This window comes from Coregonus lavaretus (genome assembly GCF_964263955.1).
Source record: "Coregonus lavaretus genome assembly, chromosome: 34".
In the NCBI taxonomy this organism is placed as follows: domain Eukaryota; kingdom Metazoa; phylum Chordata; class Actinopteri; order Salmoniformes; family Salmonidae; genus Coregonus; species Coregonus lavaretus.
Window position 1 is genome coordinate 13,829,755 of NC_140021.1, and position 19,009 is coordinate 13,848,763.

Sequence of the window (19,009 nt, forward strand, 5' to 3'; positions counted from 1 at the left end):
ATTGCAGGCTCACACACACACACACACACACACCACGAAGAAGACACAGAACAGAGAGTGGTGAATCCTGCTAAACACATGAGGAATCACAGACATGCTGGTAAGAAAGAAATTGACTGATAAGAACAAGAGGCTGATTTCTGTCTGATTTCACCAGGCAAAGAACATATATTAGGAGGCAACACACCAGTCAGACATTTATTATATAAAATATTCAGTGACAAGTTTTAGTCCTCAACTTCTCAAAAGAGCCAATTTATCTGCCTTTTTTTTAAACCTAACTCTACAGAGGTTTTTTAACCACCATTTCCTAAATAGCCAGAATTTCGTCTCAATTATCTGCAATTTCATTATCTTGTCTGACCTAGCTGCCGTTCTGCGGGTGGAAATCTCTGGAAATATAAAACCACCTGAAATGTGGAACAGGATACTTGAGAAAGGACATGTCTGAAATGAGAGAGTTGAATAGAGAAATGGACTAGTGAATGGGAAGTAAGTGCAGCCAATTTTGGGTCTATTTTGTGAAACAGGGCAGTTTTTCTAAGGACTGTAGATTGTCCCAGGGCTGAAACACTCTCACATGCTGGGATAAGAGAGCCTGTCTATCTGGGCTCTGGCACAAGCACGCACGGACACAGGCGTGCATATTCACACACACACACACACGCAAACACAGGCCACACACGCGCTCTCTCTGTCTCTTTGAGCATGCCAGTCTAGCTCAGCCACAGGGGGTGTGGTAATGTGGGTATCTTGGCATCAGACCTGGACTTCAGAGCTTTACTGCACCTGTATCTCTGTCATCTACAGCTTATTAACCCTACCTGTATTATGTCAATACTCCAGCTATATAGCCTATAGAAACAGGGTTGAAAATAAAGAATAAACCATAGGCTATATATTTTTTCCCTTCTCGTATTTTTATTTTTATGAAGCCTAATTCAAGAGAAAAGGCATTCCCTGTTGACATGAAATTAAACGGATTTTTTCTAATAAAATGGCCCGACAATTTCATATTTTAAAAAATCTGGAAAATTGCACACTGCAATCTCGATAAATGCACAAGCAAGTTAGGGCAGAAAACGTATCCCGCTAAACTGTAGCATTCATTAAAGGTTAATATGCTGTGCCACTTTTGTGTGGGAATACAATTTGGCGCACAGCTATCTGTCTGTTAGGAACGTCCCATAATTATTATATAAAAAATGTGGGCTGTACATTGAGAGAAAATTATAGTGTTTAATAAAATACATTATGTCATGAGGAGAGATGAGGGAAAAAGCTCCATTTAGAACCATGAGTATTATAATGATCATTTACAGGACTGAGAGATGGACAGGGAAAGAGGATATTGGTGTGTGTGTGTGTGTTGAAACAGCCTCTCGATTTTCTCAACCTGTCACTCAGAGTTATTATCCAAGCCTAACACAATTAGCTATGAATATGCAGTAATAACATGTAAATTGCCACCACCCCTCGGCACACGCGTCTGTTTCTGTGTGTGTGTGCCCCCAGGGCAGTAATCTTTGGTTCAGCAGCAAGGCGTAATTCATCAGAATAATACACACACGTAAGCACATGCACAAACAAAGACACACACGTGCCAGGGTTAATATAAATCCTAGCAGGTTGTTATTAACCATTTGTGTGTCAGAGTGGTAACACATACACCACACTGAGCCCTCTCCTCCAGTGTGTCCCGAGGGTGATGTTAGACACTAGCGCTGAGCTGTCACTCCTATTAACCCCTGTGTTAATGAGAGCAGCCCTGCCAGGCAGACAGATGGCACAGCTGCCACCCTGCCACAAACTCGTACACACACACACACTTCCTCGTGTCTCCCTTCCATAAGCCAAATGCCTTCTCTCCTCTCTCCCCTCCTCCCCGTCTCCTCCTCTCTCTTCCCGTCATTCCTCCTCCACCCCCCTCTCCATCCCTCCCCCTCCCTCCCCCCTGCTGTCCCCCAGCTGGTGAGTTGTGACATCTGCTGGGCCGGGACACGACTGAGCATCTGGCAGCAACGGAGAGAGGGAGGAGGGAAGAGAGGGAGGAGGAGGGAGAGTGTAGCGCTACTGACAGCAGGGGAAGGAGGGATGGAGGGAGCGAGAAAGAGAGAGAAGGAGAGAGGGAGGGGGAAGAGAGGGAGGAGGAGGGAGAGTGTAGCGCTACTGACAGCAGGGGAAGGAGGGATGGAGGGAGAGAGAAAGAGAGAGAAGGGTACTAACTGGCAGAGGGAGGAAGAAAGAGAGGAAGAGTCTTGATCACAACACAAGAGGGGGAGACGTGAGAGAAAGCAAGAAGACAACGAGGAAGAGGGATTTATGTTGACCATCCGTCACAGAGAAAGGGACTTAATAGTTAGCCTTCTGCAATGTTTAGCTATAACTATTTTCAACTACTCATTTGACAAACATTTAAAAGTATAGACTTTTAATTTACAATTTAATAAATGTTTTCCTCAACAGACAATTTGTGTATGGCATAAAAATGTGTCTATGCCGTACTTTTAAAAGATAAACAGTAGTGAATAAATACAAATATATTTTGTGGATGTGCATAGAGAAGTTTGCATACGTCTGTGTGTGTGTGTTAATGACTGTGGCAGCGGACTATACAGAGTTCAGCATGTCCACACTGACCCACTGTACTGCTTGGTATTGATTTGTTAGCTTGGCCTAATAACAGCAGAACACACACACACACACACACACAGAGGACCTAAGAATGTCAATACAGGAAGAACAAGTGGTATCTATCTCTCCTAGTTGCCTCAGCAGGAAGAGAAATCGCTCTTTTACCACAGTGACATACTGAGCCTTCACTGACTTACTATACATTATCATTCATGTTACATTTCTCTTTTCCTTCTTGCTCTACTTTGATAAAACCATAATGTACAGTATTCTTGTCTACTAAAGAGTCATAGCTGTGTTTCTTCATTTAAATGGATAGAATGGTTCCAATAAAGGTTCAGGTAAGACATTAATTGATGCAGGTCATTTTCCTTACTCTTTCGGCACTTAAAAACAACATTCCAGTTTACTTACAGTATTGAGCATATAAACTCTGCATGATATTATAAAGATATATACAAATATAATCTCCAGCCCACTCTGATATCAATATATTTTTCTTCACTTGTTTTACCTGAATGTTATTTTATCAAATAAATAATTAAATAACTGAAAATATAATTATATAAATAAATCCATATCTAAACAAAGTCGATATAAATGGAACTAGATGAAAGGCGTGCGCACACACACACACACACACACACACACCTGGTGCTACCCCTGAGGGTAGTGGTGTGTGTGTTCCAGTGTGTTGTGTTTAATGTTGATGCTGGTGGCAGGCAACAACCCAGAGTTTCATATCCACCCGCTGCTCTCACACACCGCTACTGTTATTGCATTTCATTTGATCAAATTTACCTCATTTATTTAATTATTTTCTTTCTTTCTTTATTTGTCACTTTCTTTACACATATCCATCCCACTCTCTTCAGAGGAGAGAACATTATCAGTAAGTATTGTTTCATTTATTTAATTCTACATTACAGTATCTACTTTTGTTGAAAATATATATTTTTTAGTTTTTTATTCATTTATTTACAGATTGTTTTTTATTATTGGATGAATTAATTTTAAAAAATTGCTAGAGAGAGACAGAAAGGGAGAGAGGGAATGCAAGAAATGGAGCCGCACTGCATTCTGGGTATAATGCATATCGCTTTGCATATCGCCGTGGGGACAGCCTCGTTGCCGTGGCACCCTGGTGTTACAGAACCCCCTATGGACCGACCCCCTCACCAGGTACCAGCCTCATCCCTCAGGTGAAACACAGTCCACTGTAGAGAAGAAATCTCATTTACTTTTCTAAGAGAAATTATCACAGCAACCCAGGTGAAAATAAAGCAACTTCATGTGCTGTTATGTAGACGTCTATAGGCAGGATAATGCCTTGAGGTGAGTTATTTTGAGAGGCTAGTTTGAGGCTTCCTAACTTACGTATGAGTCGAGGTTTCAATCATCTTCTCCAACGGGCCTGTCCTTAGAGTGACCCCAGAAACCTGTCACATAACAGAGGGGGAAAAAACGATGAGGGAAAAAAAGGAAGAAAATTAAGTCCTAGTTAAAGTCTAAAGCCATCCATCACATTTATAACAGTTATAACATAAGAGTTATTAACAGGGGCATGGATGGATCAGCAGACTCACATTAGCTCTCTAACGGTCCCACTCAGAAATAGCAAAACACGGACAAGATGAAAGCAGATATTTGATAAAATATGATTATGCTAATAACATTTAGTTATGCATCATTCTCTACGGGGATTAAATCAAAAACTTTGACGCAATCTCTGACATGGAGCTGTGTTGAACTGAAAGGAGTTTATTCAGACTAAAGGGAACACACACACACACACACACACACTTCAATATCCGTACATTCATACACACAGAAGTCTTTGATTTTACCATATAGGGTTCATCCTCTGATCCAACTTGGCCACTACTGTACTGTTTGTTCACAATCCCTTAGAATAATCAGAACGGTGAAACACCCAAGAAGACATGACCAGCATACAACAGCGATAGAACACACCTTTCAGGCCTACTCAAAACACTGTATAGAAGGACGTGTGGACATTGGACCAATGTTGCCCACAAACAAACATAGAAATCTCCATAGAAAAACACAGTCCGTAGACACTAGTCTGACTCTGGACTGAAAAGACAGACGTGCTATACTGTTCAGTACATGTTTCCTCAGTAGATAAAGACATGTCTGCACTCCACAATAAACTGATATCTGCTGTACAAACATGGACAATGGTTCCAACAATTAGTTTTACAGACCTTCAGACTGTATTCAGTGTGTGTGTATATACAGTAGCCCTCAAAAGTTTGGACACGCGTACTCATTCAAGGGTTCTTTATTTTTACTATTTTATACATTGTAGAATAATAGTGAAGACATCAAAACTATGAAATAACACATTTGCAATCATGTAGTAACCAAAAAAGTGTTAAACAAATCAAAAGATATGTTATATTTGAGATTCTTCAAAGTAGACACCCTTTTCCTTGATGACAGCTTTGCACACTCTTGGCATTCTCTCAACCAGCTTCATGAGGTAGTCACCTGGAATGCATTTCAATTAACAGGTGTGCCTTGTTAAAAGTCAATTTGTGGAATTTCTCTCCTTCTTAATGCGTTTGAGCCAACCAGTTGTGTTGTGACAAGGTAGGGGTGGTATACAGAAGATAGACCTACTTGGTAAAAGACCAAGTCCATATTATGGCAAGTACAGCTCAAATAAGCAAAGAGAAACAACAGTCCATCATTTCTTTAAAGACATTAAGGTCAGTCAATGGAGAAAATTACAAGAACTTTGAAAGTTTCTTCAAGTGCAGTCGCAAAAACCATCAAGCGCTATGATGAAACTGGCTCTCATGAGGACCGCCACAGGAACGGAAGACCCAGAGTTACCTCTGCTGCAGAGGATAAGTTCATTAGAGTTAACTGCACCTCAGATTGCAGCCCAAATAAATTCCTCACAGAGTTCAAGTAACAGACACATCTCAACATCAACTATTCAGAGGAGACTGTGTGAATCAGGCCTTCATGGTCGAATTGCTGCAAAGAAACCACTACTAAAGGCCACCAATAAGAAGAAGAGACTTGCTTGGGCCAAGAAACACGAGCAATGGACATTAGACCGGTGGAAATTTGTCCTTTGGACTGATGAGTCCAAATTTGAGATTTTTGGTTCCAACCGCTGTGTCTTTGTGAGACGCAGAGTAGGTGAACGGATGATCTCTGCATGTGTGGTTCCCACCGTGAAGCATGGAGGAGGAGGTGTGATGGTGCTTTCTGGTGACACTGTCAGTGTTTTATTTAGAATTCAAGGCACACTTAACCAGCATGGCTACCACAGCATTCTGCAGCGATACGCCATCCCATCTGGTTTGCGCTTAGTGGGACTATCATTTGTTTTTCAACAGGACAATGACCCAAAGCACACCCCCAGGCTGTGTAAGGGCTATTTGACAAAGGAAAGTGATGAGTGCTGCATCAGATGACCTGGGCTCCACAATCCCCCGACCTCAACCCAATTGAGATGGTTTGGGATGAGTTGGACCGCAGAGTGAAGGAAAAGCAGCCAACAAGTGCTCAGCATATGTGGGAACTCCTTCTAGCCTGTTGGAAAAGCATTCCTCATGATGCTGGTTGAGAGAATGCCAAGAGTGGCAAAAGCTGTCATCATGGCAAAGGGTGGCTACTTTGAAGAATCTAAATATATTTTGATTTGTTTAACACGTTTTTGGTTACTACATGATTCCATATGTGTTATTTCATAGTTTTGATGTCTTCACTTTATTATACAATATAGAAAATAGTAAAAATAAAGAAAAACCCTTGAATGAGTAGGTGTGTCCAAACTTTTGACTGGTACTGTATATATATGTGTGTGTGTGTGTGTGTGTGTGTGTGTGTGTGTGTGTGTGTGTGTGTGTGTGTGTGTGTGTGTGTGTGTGTGTGTGTGTGTGTGTGTGTGTGTGTGAGTGAGAGAGAGAGAGAGAGAGAGATAGAGGGAGACACTCTCAGCGCTGTCTGGGGGTGGAAGCTGTCGTTGTCTTGCCGACAGTAGCGCTGGTGAAATACGACCCAGCATGCACTCTATCGCCGTGGTGACAGGGGTCGCTCTGGGAAACGGAAATCAATGCTGACGGAAACGACTCACAGGTCAGCAGGGTGTGTGTGTGTGTGTGCGCGAGCGAGCAAGCGAGAGAGAGAGAGAGAGAGAATTGCCTACGTAAGGCTGTGCTTATGCCCCCACAAACACCAACTTGAGCATTAGTATACTGGTGATCCACACAGTGGGAGTGGATCACATTGGGAAAGGAAAATCAAATCAAAAATGTTTCGTCACATGCGCCAAATGCTTACTTACAAGCCCTTAACTAACAATGCAGTTTTAAGAAAATGAGAGTTAAGAAAATATTTACTAAATGAACTCAAGTAAAAAATGAAATTGTTCAGCAAGCAGTCTTATGGCTTGGGGGTAGAAGCTGTTCAGGAGCCTTTTGGACCTAGACTTGGCGCTCCGGTACCGTTGCCGTGCGGTAGCAGAGAAAACAGTCTGTGACTTAGGTGGCTGGAGTCTTTTGACAATTTTTTGGCCTTTCCTCTGACATGCCTAGTATAGAGGTCCTGGATGGCAGGAAGCTTGGCCCCAGTGATGTACTGGGCCGTACGCACTACGCTCTGTAGCGCCTTAAGGTTGGATGCCGAGCAGTTGCCATACCAGGCCTCCTGTAGCTCAGTTGGTAGAGCATGGCACTTGCAACGCCAGGGTTGTGGGTTCGATTCCCACGGGGGGCCAGTAAGAAAAAAAAAAAATATATATAAATAAAAAAATATGAAAAATGTATGCAGTCACTCTGGATAAGAGCGTCTGCTAAATGACTAAAATGTAAATGTAAATGATGCAACCGGCCAGGATGCTCTCGATGGTGCAGTTGTAGAACTGTATGAGGATCTGGGGACCCATGCCAAATCTTTTCAGTCTCCTGAGGGGGAATAGGCATTGTCGTGCCCTCTTCACGACTGTCTTGGTGTGTTTGGACCATGATAGTTTGTTGGTGATGTGGACACCAAGGAACTTGAAACTCTCGACCCGCTCCACTACAGTCCCGTCGATGTGAATGGGGGCGTGTTTGGCCCTCCTTTTTCTGTAGTCCACAATCAGCTCCTTTGTCTTGCTCACGTTGAGGCAGAGGTTGTTGTCCTGGCACCACTCTGCCAGGTCTCTGACCTCCTCCCTATAGTCTATAGTCTCATTGTTGTTGGTGATCAGGCCTAACACTGTTGTGTCGTCAGCAAACTTAATGATGGTGTTGGAGTCGTGCCTGGCCACGCAGTCGTGAGTGAACAGGGAGTACAGGAGGGGACTAAGCACGCACCCCTGAGGGGCTCCCGTGTTGAGGATCAGCATAGCAAATGTGTTGTTTCCTACCCTTACCACCTTGGGCGGCACGTCAGGAAGTCCAAGATCCAGTTGCAGAGGGAGGTGTTTAGTCCCAGGGTCCTTAGCTTAGAATGAGCTTTTTTGGGCTCTACGGTGTTGAATGCAAAAGGACCAGATATCCTGTCCATTAGCAACAGGTTAATATTTCTAGGACTCTGTGTGCTGTTATTCTGTTGTTACTGCTTTTAGGTCATGGCCCAAGAGTAGTATTGTCTTGAGGTAAACAACAAACAAACAAACAAGCATGAAATATACAGAAAATCAGAGCTGCATTCAATCGTGGCTTTGAAAAAAGAATTAAAGTGACATTAGCTTTCCTGACCAAACTATAAACGGAGATTCTAGTTTACTGTCATTGTAAGGTCTAAAGTGTTTTTTGTGAATGTGTAGGTGTGTGTTTTCCCTATAGACACAATCTGTTTTTCAACAGAATAAAAAACTAAATCACACATTCCCCTTATAATTAAATCCAGTCTGCAACAATGAGATGACCCCACAGACACAGAGGTCAGGGTGTGTGTGTGTGTGTGTGTGCACGTGTCTTAACATGTGTGTGCACCTTCTTGTGCATGTATGAGCCTTCACAGAGGTCAGTGGCTAATAGAGCATATTGTGTGTATATGCCTGCACTGCTCCAGAGTAGGAGCTTTGACCTTCTTCCATTATTAAGGTGAGTAGTACACTATGCCAGTGGTTCCCAAACGTTTCTATGGTATGGTCCGATAGAGCTCTTTGGCTACACACACCAGCGGTGGGTTTGGCGTTGAAAAACAGAAGCATATGCAGAAAAGTTATCATACATACTGCAAAATACGGTGCTGGATCTTTGATGTTATGGGGCTTTTACTTCCACTGGTCCTGGGACCCCCTGCTTAAGGTCAACAGGATCATGAACTCTACCAAGTATCAGCACATTTTAGCCAAAAACCTGGGTTGCCTCTGCCAGAAGGCTGAAACTTGGCCACAAGTGGATCTTCCAGCAAGACAATGACCCCAAGCACACATCAAGATCCACAAAGAAAATTGTTAATTGACCACAAAATCAACATTTTGCAATTGCCATCTCAGTCTACGGACTTGAACCCCATTGAAAACCTGTGGTTTGAATTGAAGAGGGCAGTCCTCAAGAGCAGATGAAGGATATCAATGATCTGGAAAGATTCTGTATGGAGCAATGGTCTAAGATACCTCCCAACGTGTACTCCAATCTCATAAAACATTATTTGGTAGTATTTGGTTTTGACCCCCCATATGGTCTAAACCCAATACTAAAGTAGCCATGTAAATAGAGACATAATACAAATGTGTTCATGAATGAGAGCACCAGTCATTTAGATAAATCAGACAGCGATGTAAATGAATAATAAGAAATAAAACAACATTAGCTGATTAACTATGTATGTATGTATGTATGTATGAGAGAGTGGGGGAGTAATTTACGGGCAGTGAATATGTCCCCCCGTTCGTGTGTGTGTTTGTGTGTGATCCTTCACAGCAGGTCTCCGGCTTTATGAAAAGGCATGCAATCTCTGGTAATGAGCTGTGTGAAGGTTATGACCAGGGTAAACTCATTTGTTAGAGGGACGGACCGCACAGGGGGTGTGTGTGTGTGTAGAGCTAACACCACTCCATCATGAAAAAAAGGGCTATGAGATGAAATACTATTAAAGTAATGGTCAGCAGAACACACACAAACACACACACACACACACACACACATGCTTGTACGAACGCGCAAAATGGACGTCACATCACACAGATTACTTTCCATGATCAGTTTCAACACAAATATATCCCGATGAGACATGGACCCATCCCTTCCTTCCCCAGTCTCTCCTTCACCTATCCACTACTGATAGGACACTGGACTAGATACGTTTCCTTTCAGAGCAGTGGTCATAAATAAAAGGAATCAAGGAAAGTAAGAAACTATTCAATATTGTCGAGAGGGGGGGATGAAAGGATAAAAAATGTGTCCAGTTCTGAGACAGAAACAATGGAGGTAAAGAAACAAGGGGGGAAAAAGGAGTGTGAGGCTGAAAGTGGCCAGTCAAGGTCAGAGAAGCAATTAAAGTCCCAAATCAGGTCAGACGTTTCTAGACCTTTGTCCTCTAATGCTGCTCTTTCCATCCCCCTCCTCCTCCTTCTCTCCTCTCTCTGTTCTCCCTCCTTCCCCCACTCTGTCCTCCTTCATACCTCCTCCTCTCTTCCCTCTCTCCTCCCTCTCCTTCCCCCACTCTGTCCTCCTTCATACCTCCTCCTCTCTTCCCTCTCTCCTCCCTCTCCTTCCCCCACTCTGTCCTCCTTCATACCTCCTCCTCTCTTCCCTCTCTCCTCCCTCTCCTTCCCCCACTCTGTCCTCCTTCATACCTCCTCCTCTCTTCCCTCTCCTTCCCCCACTCTGTCCTCCTTCATACCTCCTCTTCTCCTCCCTCTCTCCTCCCTCTCCTTCCCCCACTCTGTCCTCCTTCATACCTCGTCTTCTCCTCCCTCTGTCCTCCCTCTCCTTCCCCCACTCTGTCCTCCTTCATACCTCCTCTTCTCCTCCCTCTGTCCTCCCTCTCCTTCCCCCACTCTGTCCTCCTTCATACCTCCTCTTCTCCTCCCTCTGTCCTCCCTCCCTCCTGTAAGAAAATAGCCCTCTCTTTACACACTCATTCCATATTTGCCTTTGTTTTAAGATGGAGAGGTGGAAGAAATGTGGCATGGAAGAAAACAAAGGAGAGGTCAACATGAGTCACCACATCAAATCATGAAAAGGGGAATAGAAAAATAAAACATGCTGATTGGAGGAAGGAGACAGTCTTATTTACACAACCTGGATTTATCTGTCCTGTAAGAAAAAATGACAAAATCTCAATATTTGTGTATATTGGGTTTTTGTAAAGTCATTTTCATCAGAGTCATTTAAATAGGTTGTTACATGTTCAGAATTTTCAGAATACTCTCAACTAAATGTAGCCTATAGAGTGCATGCAATTGCAAATGCCTCATCACTGAAACAAAAAAAATCCTGCTATGTTTCTAGAATCTCTTTAGAAATCTTTCCCATTGAGAAGTATAGCCCAACGCAGGGCTAGCATTTTCCCTTCCACTCTGTGAGACACAGCCATCCAACCATCTCTGTGTCCATCCCGTCCTGATATATGAACAGAGGTTTATAAGGGCAGGCCAGTACATATGTAAGTTGGGCCTTATGGTTGACCTTACAAAGCACTTAGTCCCCCCCAACCCTAGCCAGAGTAATGCTGCCTGGCCTCCTACAAGCCATTTATTCACCTAACCACCGTCAAGACCACATCAATCAGCATTAGGAACCCTCTCCCTCTCTCTATCGCTCATTAGTTCATTCTCTCTCTCGCTCTCTCTGCCTAGCTCTCGTTCATTTGTTCATTCTCTCTCTGACTGCAGTGTCCATTTCCCCCTCTCTCTCTTTCTTTGTCAGCCGGTCTCTCTCTCTCTTTCTTTGTCAGCCGATCTCTCTCTCTCTTTCTTTGTTAATTCTCTATCCCCATCGCTCTCCCTCCCTCTCTTTTTTCCTCCTTACAGATATAGAGTGGTCTCTGAGCCCTAACCTTTTATTGGCACCTCTATTGATTTTAATTAGTCTAATCAGTTCATTATTGCAGGGTTCAGGGAGGCCATCCATTACAGGCCATCCCAGAGTTAATATGCTAATGATCCCGATCAATTATCACTCAAAGCTAAAGTCATTAACAACTGTATTAGCATAATCAACGATCGCAACCCCATGACCCTCCCTCTCTCTCTCTCTCTCTCTCTCTCTCCACATACTAAAAATATGGGAATTTCTGGTTCATCAATGGAAATCTCTGAGGACAGCTGGTTCCAGGGACTTCTATGACCAATGAGATCTACAGAGGTTAGTCATTTCTATGGCTGACGTTTACAGGCCATATGGCTGTCACAGGGTTTGACAGGAGAGTGAAAATCAAAGTGCTTTCCAGATACCCAGCCTAAAGCCCCACAGAGCAAGCAATTCAGATGCAGAAGAGACAGATAACCTCTGGGATAGGGTATCCTCTCTCAGGTCCTCCAGGAGAAATGTTTTTCCTCAGAAAGAGGGGAAGGGAATAGGATAAGAATGGTGGAGAAGAGCAGTACAAACTTGCCTCTAGACAGTCATCTAAGGTCAGTTTAGTATTTTCTTCCTTAACTGTTGAGGTTAGGATTAGGGGTATGTTGAGATGATTCTAGATCTGTGCCTAAGGGCAACTGCTACCCTAAGGGCGTGGGATGGAATAGGACTAGGATGGTCATTCTGGGGTGGGGAAAGTGGGAGTGATCAGTGGACAGGATCAACGGATAAAAGAAGGATAGACTGATCCCTAATGATGTGTTCAGATCTCTACTGATCTCCCCTGATCCCTCAGTGATCCCCCAGTGATCTGGACTGTCCTTTACTGCCCCCAGGGCCAGAACCAAGCAGAGGGAATTAACACACACACACACACACGATGCTTAGGGAGAAAAATTAGCTTTGATAAGACTATTTGATTATATGGGGGTGGAGGGACAAAGAATGAGACAAACAGGGTAGAAGACAGCTAGGAGGACAGAGAAAGAGAGAGAAAGGGGAGTGGGATAGGAGGGGGAGGGGGGAGAGAGAGAGAGAGAGAGAGAGGGAGAGAGAGAGACGAATACTATGACTTACGACCAGGGTGTGTTTGTGTCTCGCTCGTTGGATGAAGTTTGTGAGAGAGTCCATGTCAGTCTTCAGGTCCTGGTTCTCAGAGCGCAGACTACACACACTCTCCTCCAGAACCCTCCTCTGCTGCTCCAGATCCTGACAACAACACATAAAGAAGTACGCTTCATCCACTGGATCCTATAAAAATGATATGCTATACAAACACAGAAAATATGCTGCTTCAGTAATTCACTGAAGTATGGAGAGAGTGGATTGATGTGTAGCAGCTCATTCACAAATCACCACGGGACAGAAGACTCTGTTAAAACCATTAGAACACAACATTACTGGTTCTGTAATTAGAAAATATATTACAACCATTCAATCAGACATTGCCTCTCATATTACACTGATCATTGCATAGTTTACATAAGTAGCTCTAAATGCTCAGCAATCGGTTTAATTTCCAATGATGGACATTAGTAGAGAGAAGCTTCCTCAACGCTGAGGGGACATGTGTGTAATATACTGTGGGGACAGTTCATTCCTTACTGACAATCTAATTCACCACCGGATCCAGTCTAGAGAGACTAGAGAACATCAACAGAACTTTATACCTTGCCTAATGACTCTAAATCTAGTTACCTGACTAATAAACCAGAATAAATCCAATAATGCTGTATTCGTTTCTGCTGTGTATTTGTTAGGTTACTACACATGCTGTTGTAAGTTGTATAACTATACACTGTTAAGTAAGGACTGGTATAGTTCCTGGAATATAAGCACTTTATTAAAAGTATCTAAATAGTATGTTAGTATGGTGTGATGATAGAATAAATGGGCCTGAAAGAGAGAACAGAGGCCTGTACTGGCCCATAGCCAGACAAAGGCAATAGGATAGAAGACAGACATGTTATTGGATGGACACTAGTCTGGGATCATTCTAAAACATGTAGATTTCAGCCAATTACATATTGCTTTGACGTTCAGTGACCTTAAGACAGGCGTATATTCATCCATATTGTTTTTATATTTATTACACAATCAATGAAGGGCTGGACGTCTTCACAACTCAACTCACCAACAAAAACAACAGGCATATAGAAATGTAGTCCATCACTGTCAATGGAGTTAGTTTACCCCTCAAGAAACAACATCAATACAAATACACAGAAGTGAATAATTCAATATATGGTTATTAATTAATAATTCAAACATATAGATCAGCTATGTGCATGTTAAACAGAGGTCACTAGCAACATAATGAGAGAGATAGCATACATATTTCATGTATCAAGGATTTAGGCCCACACTCTGTTATCCACATGATCAGGGGTTATGAAGGATGCTGTCTCTGTCTTACAACACACTGCTATCCCTGCTGCTCTCTGAAAAGATCATTCAATCATTCCTGAGAAGGAACCACCTATTGTTGATTCATTTTCTACCAGGGCCAATCACATTCACTAATTAGAGATGAAAGGAAGAAAGAAAGAAATACATACACTACCAGTCAAAAGTTTGGACACACCTACTCATTGAAGGGTTTTTCTTTATTTTTACTATTTTCTACATTGTAAAATAATAGTGAAGACATCAAAACTATGAAATAACACATATGGAATCATGTAGTAACCAAAAAAAGTGTTAAACTAATCAAAATATATTTTATATTTCAGATTCTTCAAATAGCCACCCTTTGCCTTGATGAAAGCTTTGCACACTCTGGCATTCTCTCAACCAGCTTCACCTGGAATGCTTTTCCAACAGTCTTGAAGGAGTTCCCACATATGCTGAGCACTTGTTGGCTGCTTTTCCTTCACTCTGCGGTCCAACTCCTCCCAAACCATCTCAATTGGGTTGAGGTCGGGGGATTGTGGAGGCCAGGTCTTCTGATGCAGCACTCCATCACTCTCCTTCTTGGTAAAATAGCTCTTACACAGCCTGGAGGTGTGTTGGGTCATTGTCCTGTCGAAAAACAAATGATAGTCCCACTAAGCCAAACCAGATGGGATGGCGTATCGCTGCAGAATGCTGTGGTAGCCATGCAAGTTAAGTGTGCCTTGAATTCTAAATAAAACACATACAGTGTCACCAGCAAAGCATCCCCACACCATAACACCTCCTCCTCCATGCTTTACGTGGGAACTACACATGCGGAGATCATCCGTTCACCCACACCACGTCTCACAAAGACACGGCGGTTGGAACCAAAAATCTCAAATTTGGGCTCCAGACCAAAGGACACATTTCCACCGGTCTAATGTCCATTAATCGTGTTTCTTGGCCCAAGCAGGTCTCTTCTTCTTATTGGTGTCCTTTAGTAGTGGTTTCTTTGCAGCAATTCGACCATGAAGGCCTGATGAAGGCCTGATATCTCCCGAGTGGCGCAGTGGTCTAAGGCACTGCATCGCAGTGCTAGCTGTGCCACTAGAGATCCTGGTTCGAATCCAGGCTCTGTCGTAGCCGGCCGTGACCGGGAGACCCATGGAGCGGCGCACAATTGGCCCAGCGACGTCCAGGGTAGGGGAGGGAATGGCCGGCAGGGATGTAGCTCAGTTGATAGAGCATGGCGTTTGCAACACCAGGGTTGTGGGTTCGATTCCCACGGGGGGCCAGTATGAAAAATAAAAAAATTATGTATGCACTCACTAACTGTAAGTTGCTCTGGATAAGAGCGTCTGCTAAATGACTAAAAATGTAAAAAATAATAATGTAAAATGTAGCATGAGAGTTACTTTATTTTTTTTAACATGTCGTGAGCTACTTTTTTTTTTCTAGCTTTCAAATAGACCCATTCTTCTCCTCTCCCCTACAACTCTTTCGCTGGTCCTTAGTGTACAAGAGAAAGTAGTGCACTATGTTTTCTGTCAATATACCTGGTAAAATAATGGTTAATAAACAACTCTATAAAATCTGTGATTTCCACCCCACAAAAAAATATGTTTTATATTTTCCCAAATTATGTTCTCTCTGTTTTATTTTTCCTGTTTTTATATTTAATGTTTCACTCTCAAAATTACAACTGTTCATAGAGAAACAACAAAATGGGATGTTCTGAGTCCATGGCAATGCTTAAATCACAACAGAAGACCATTTTATTTAGGTCTGGAAGAAAACTAATACATTTTTAAATGTAATTTCCCTTTAATTGCGCATCTGGCCCTTTAATTGCGCGTCTAGCGAGTGAGGAATGTGCTGTCTAATGTGTAGGTCTAGTGATGGTTCTTTACTGCCGCTGCTCATTTCATGGCAAACGGCCCAACGTTCTTAACCGCTAGGCTACCTGCTGCCCTAATGAACAGCAATGTCGTTTGAAACTTATTTCGAGCAATCTTTACAAATAGGTCTAGGCCTATTCGAGGAGAGAAGCATCAATCGATCCTGTTGCTTGCTGAATGGCTATAAAATAGGCTACAGCATTGGCAATGAACTAGCAGGGAAGTTTGAATGGCGAGAGCGACGTGTATCTCTGGTGTGATCACATTGGCTAAATTGATACATTGCTGCACTGATGCATTGCAAATGTAAAAAATTCATTAATTCATTCATTCACACAAAGAACCCACAAACCTGTCAGTGGCAGTGTGCGGACTGTCAGTGGCAGAGTCCCAGATAACAATTTCTATTGGTCAACAGCTTATTTTCACATGCAAAAATCAAAACCGGTTCCGAATAAATAATTGACGGATTGCGGCAGGACAATATTTTACAATTGGTGTAAACGGTTTCATAAACAAGACGTGCTCATATTTATTTGTTTCTTCTGAATTATTCGGATGAAAATAACAGACTTGGTGAGAAAGGGCCTTAAATGAGTGATCATGCTCTTTATGTTGTCATTGATTAGCCCTTGAATGTCTCTAGCATTCTGCCATGATTAGATTCCAACAATGAGGCTGTGTAAAATTACATTCACATATCAAATCTATAGGCAGGCAAGCCCACCGCCACTCACGAGCCAGCTGAAGGCAAAAGCATTCCATTCCATACACAAAGCAGGGATGGAGGGAGGGAAACGTAGGCCTAACACAAAGGAAGAAAAGAGAAATTAGGCTTACATGAATGATTTGATCAGAGGTGCATAGCTTGGCCTCTATGGTGCAGTCTCTGTTGTTGGCTTCTATTTCCAGGTCCTCCACTGTCTGGACCAGCACTTGGTTCTGGTCACCCAAGTCGTTCACATAGGACTGGAGGATATGGACCTTCATCTACAAACACAACAACAGAATAACAGATGTGATAACTACATGTGATGTTGTGTGTCTCTGTGAATAACAGATAAGTAGCCTAGATGCTATGTTGTGTGTCTTTGTAAAGAACAGATAAGTTGCAGACATGTTGCGTTGCGTGTGTTTGTGAATGGTTTTAAATTGCACTGCCAATATGGGAACATACTGTTCGTACATTAATGATGTTTTCATCATGAAAGGCATTTTCAACAACAGAACATAGACAAAAGGCCTCTTGACGTCAACAACTGCTTTTGTTCGTTATGTTGGTAGTAATGTGCTAACATGTTATTTTCTAAAAGTGCACAGTAACCCTTGTATTGACAGACAGTCTAGAGAGATGCTGGTGTCCTTACTTACTGTTTTTATGTAGGCCAGGCCTGGGCCTAGGCCAGGGTCTAGGTCTCGGCTTCACGTCATTCTCTCAATCTGATTCTCAAATATCTTACAATGTTGTTATAAATAGCCTACGTTATAAATATGTTATGCCTGTGTAGCAGACGTGAGTCTGCCTCATGGTCTTGTGATGAGGTTTCCCTGCCTTCGACATCAAAATCAGTGTCACCATGCTCACATGATGCCTAGGCTTTAGCTCAGTAGCTAACACAGTCTTGCAGCACGTAGGCGACCAAGGTTGAAACCTAGTCAGTCACATATACGGCCTAGGCTTACATTTGGAGAGCAGGAGGTTGAAGAGTGACTGTCCACGTCATCCTTGGGTTATGGCTAACCTTGTTAGATATCTCCAGTACTGGACCAATTGACCAAAGCCCATCTTTGAAACCTTGTTACATTTCCTTTGATGTACAGCCCCCTGACTTACAGGCTGTGTCTAAATGATCTCACATGACAAGCCCTGATGATTAGAATGCTTTTAAACAAGGCTGCTGGTCCACGTCTCTGTTTCAGCTGCTCAGATGGACAACTAATGTAATTCACCACCTGTTACAAGTGCTGTGGCTTCATAAAACCAGCTCTGTGCTTCCCTGACATTTGTCTAGCAATGATCATCATCATTGTGCTCTCTGACTGCAGATATTGTTTTGATCTTTTCTATTTGTCACAATCGGTTACAGAGAAGGAGTAGGCTTATGCAGAGGAGGGAGTGCTAATACAGTAAATTGAGTGGCCATGTCCAAGTGGCTACCTAGCTATGTTGCCAGCTTTAGTGTTATGTGAATTGATATAACGCCATATATTGTAGCAGTTGAGAGAGGGACACACGGGTCTTAAACTGGCAGCAACCTTGCAGAGGGTGGGGTTAAGGTTTAGGTTATTTAGGGCATTAGGTTAAGGTTAGGAAAAGGGTTAGGGTTAGCTAAAATGCAAGAAATAAAATGTACATCAATTTGATATAAACGGTATCCTATCTAGCCATTACCCTACTCAAGACATGAGGATAGAAAATGACCTGCTGTGGGATTAAGTGACACTTCACCAGGTTCACCTACCTGTAAAATGTCCTCCTTTGTGCCCCCTCTGGTGTCAAACTGTAGGCGTCTCAACCTATCCTCATACAGCCCCTTGAACTCATCCAGGAGGTGTTTCATGTTTTTGGTAACAGGGCAGTGAATGATCCCACCACCATGACCAGCATCAACTCTTGACATCGAGTTTTTCTGCTGTGGCTTGTCACTTTCATGACCAGATCCCTGTGATTTTTCCCCGGACAGAGTGGACTTTTTGCTCTTATAATCCATTTTGCTAGTTCGTCTCACTGAAAACTGAACTGTCTTTTCGGTTAGCTTGCTAAAACATTACTCAAATGGCCTCACAGGTATTAATTACTTAACGTTAGCTTGCTAGCTACTGTTTTTATGCTGTTCGTTATCACAATCACTCCGAGTTGCTCTCTTCTTGTACTTGTCTGTTGTCTCGAAAACTATGCTGTACAATTATTTTAAAAAATATACTGTCACCATTGGCTTATAGACATGGTTTTTCAAAATAAATTATATTTTCCATGTGTATCGTTAAAAAGTAAAAGTGGATGTAGAGAAGTTGGTTGTTAGGTCGGTAACTACAACCATCAGTTTCCAGTTTTGATGAATACGTGGAATAGCTAGTAGCCCGCCCTTTGAAGAGATA

The 19,009-nt window shown here is 42.7% G+C and overlaps 1 protein-coding gene across 8 annotated transcripts in view; it reads right to left on the reverse strand.

Moving 5' to 3' along the window:
- Nucleotides 1-18,936, reverse strand: part of LOC311109444 (uncharacterized protein) — a 123,408-nt gene extending 104,472 nt beyond the window's left edge. For 6 of the 8 annotated variants that reach the window (XM_084152338.1, XM_084152337.1, XM_084152336.1 and 3 more), the window contains exons 1-4: nucleotides 18,373-18,936; nucleotides 16,751-16,900; nucleotides 12,714-12,845; nucleotides 4,012-4,073 (exon numbers count right to left, since the gene is read on the reverse strand). In XM_084152338.1, coding sequence (XP_084008464.1) covers nucleotides 4,012-4,073; nucleotides 12,714-12,845; nucleotides 16,751-16,900; nucleotides 18,373-18,621 — 593 coding nt within the window. In that variant the 5' untranslated portion in view covers nucleotides 18,622-18,936. Of the gene's footprint in view, nucleotides 1-3,708; nucleotides 3,838-4,011; nucleotides 4,074-4,481; nucleotides 4,610-12,713; nucleotides 12,846-16,750; nucleotides 16,901-18,372 lie in introns of those variants that run through there. The other 2 variants (XM_084152339.1, XM_084152341.1) reach the window with 2 other exon arrangements.
- Nucleotides 18,937-19,009: the final 73 nt, after the last annotated feature.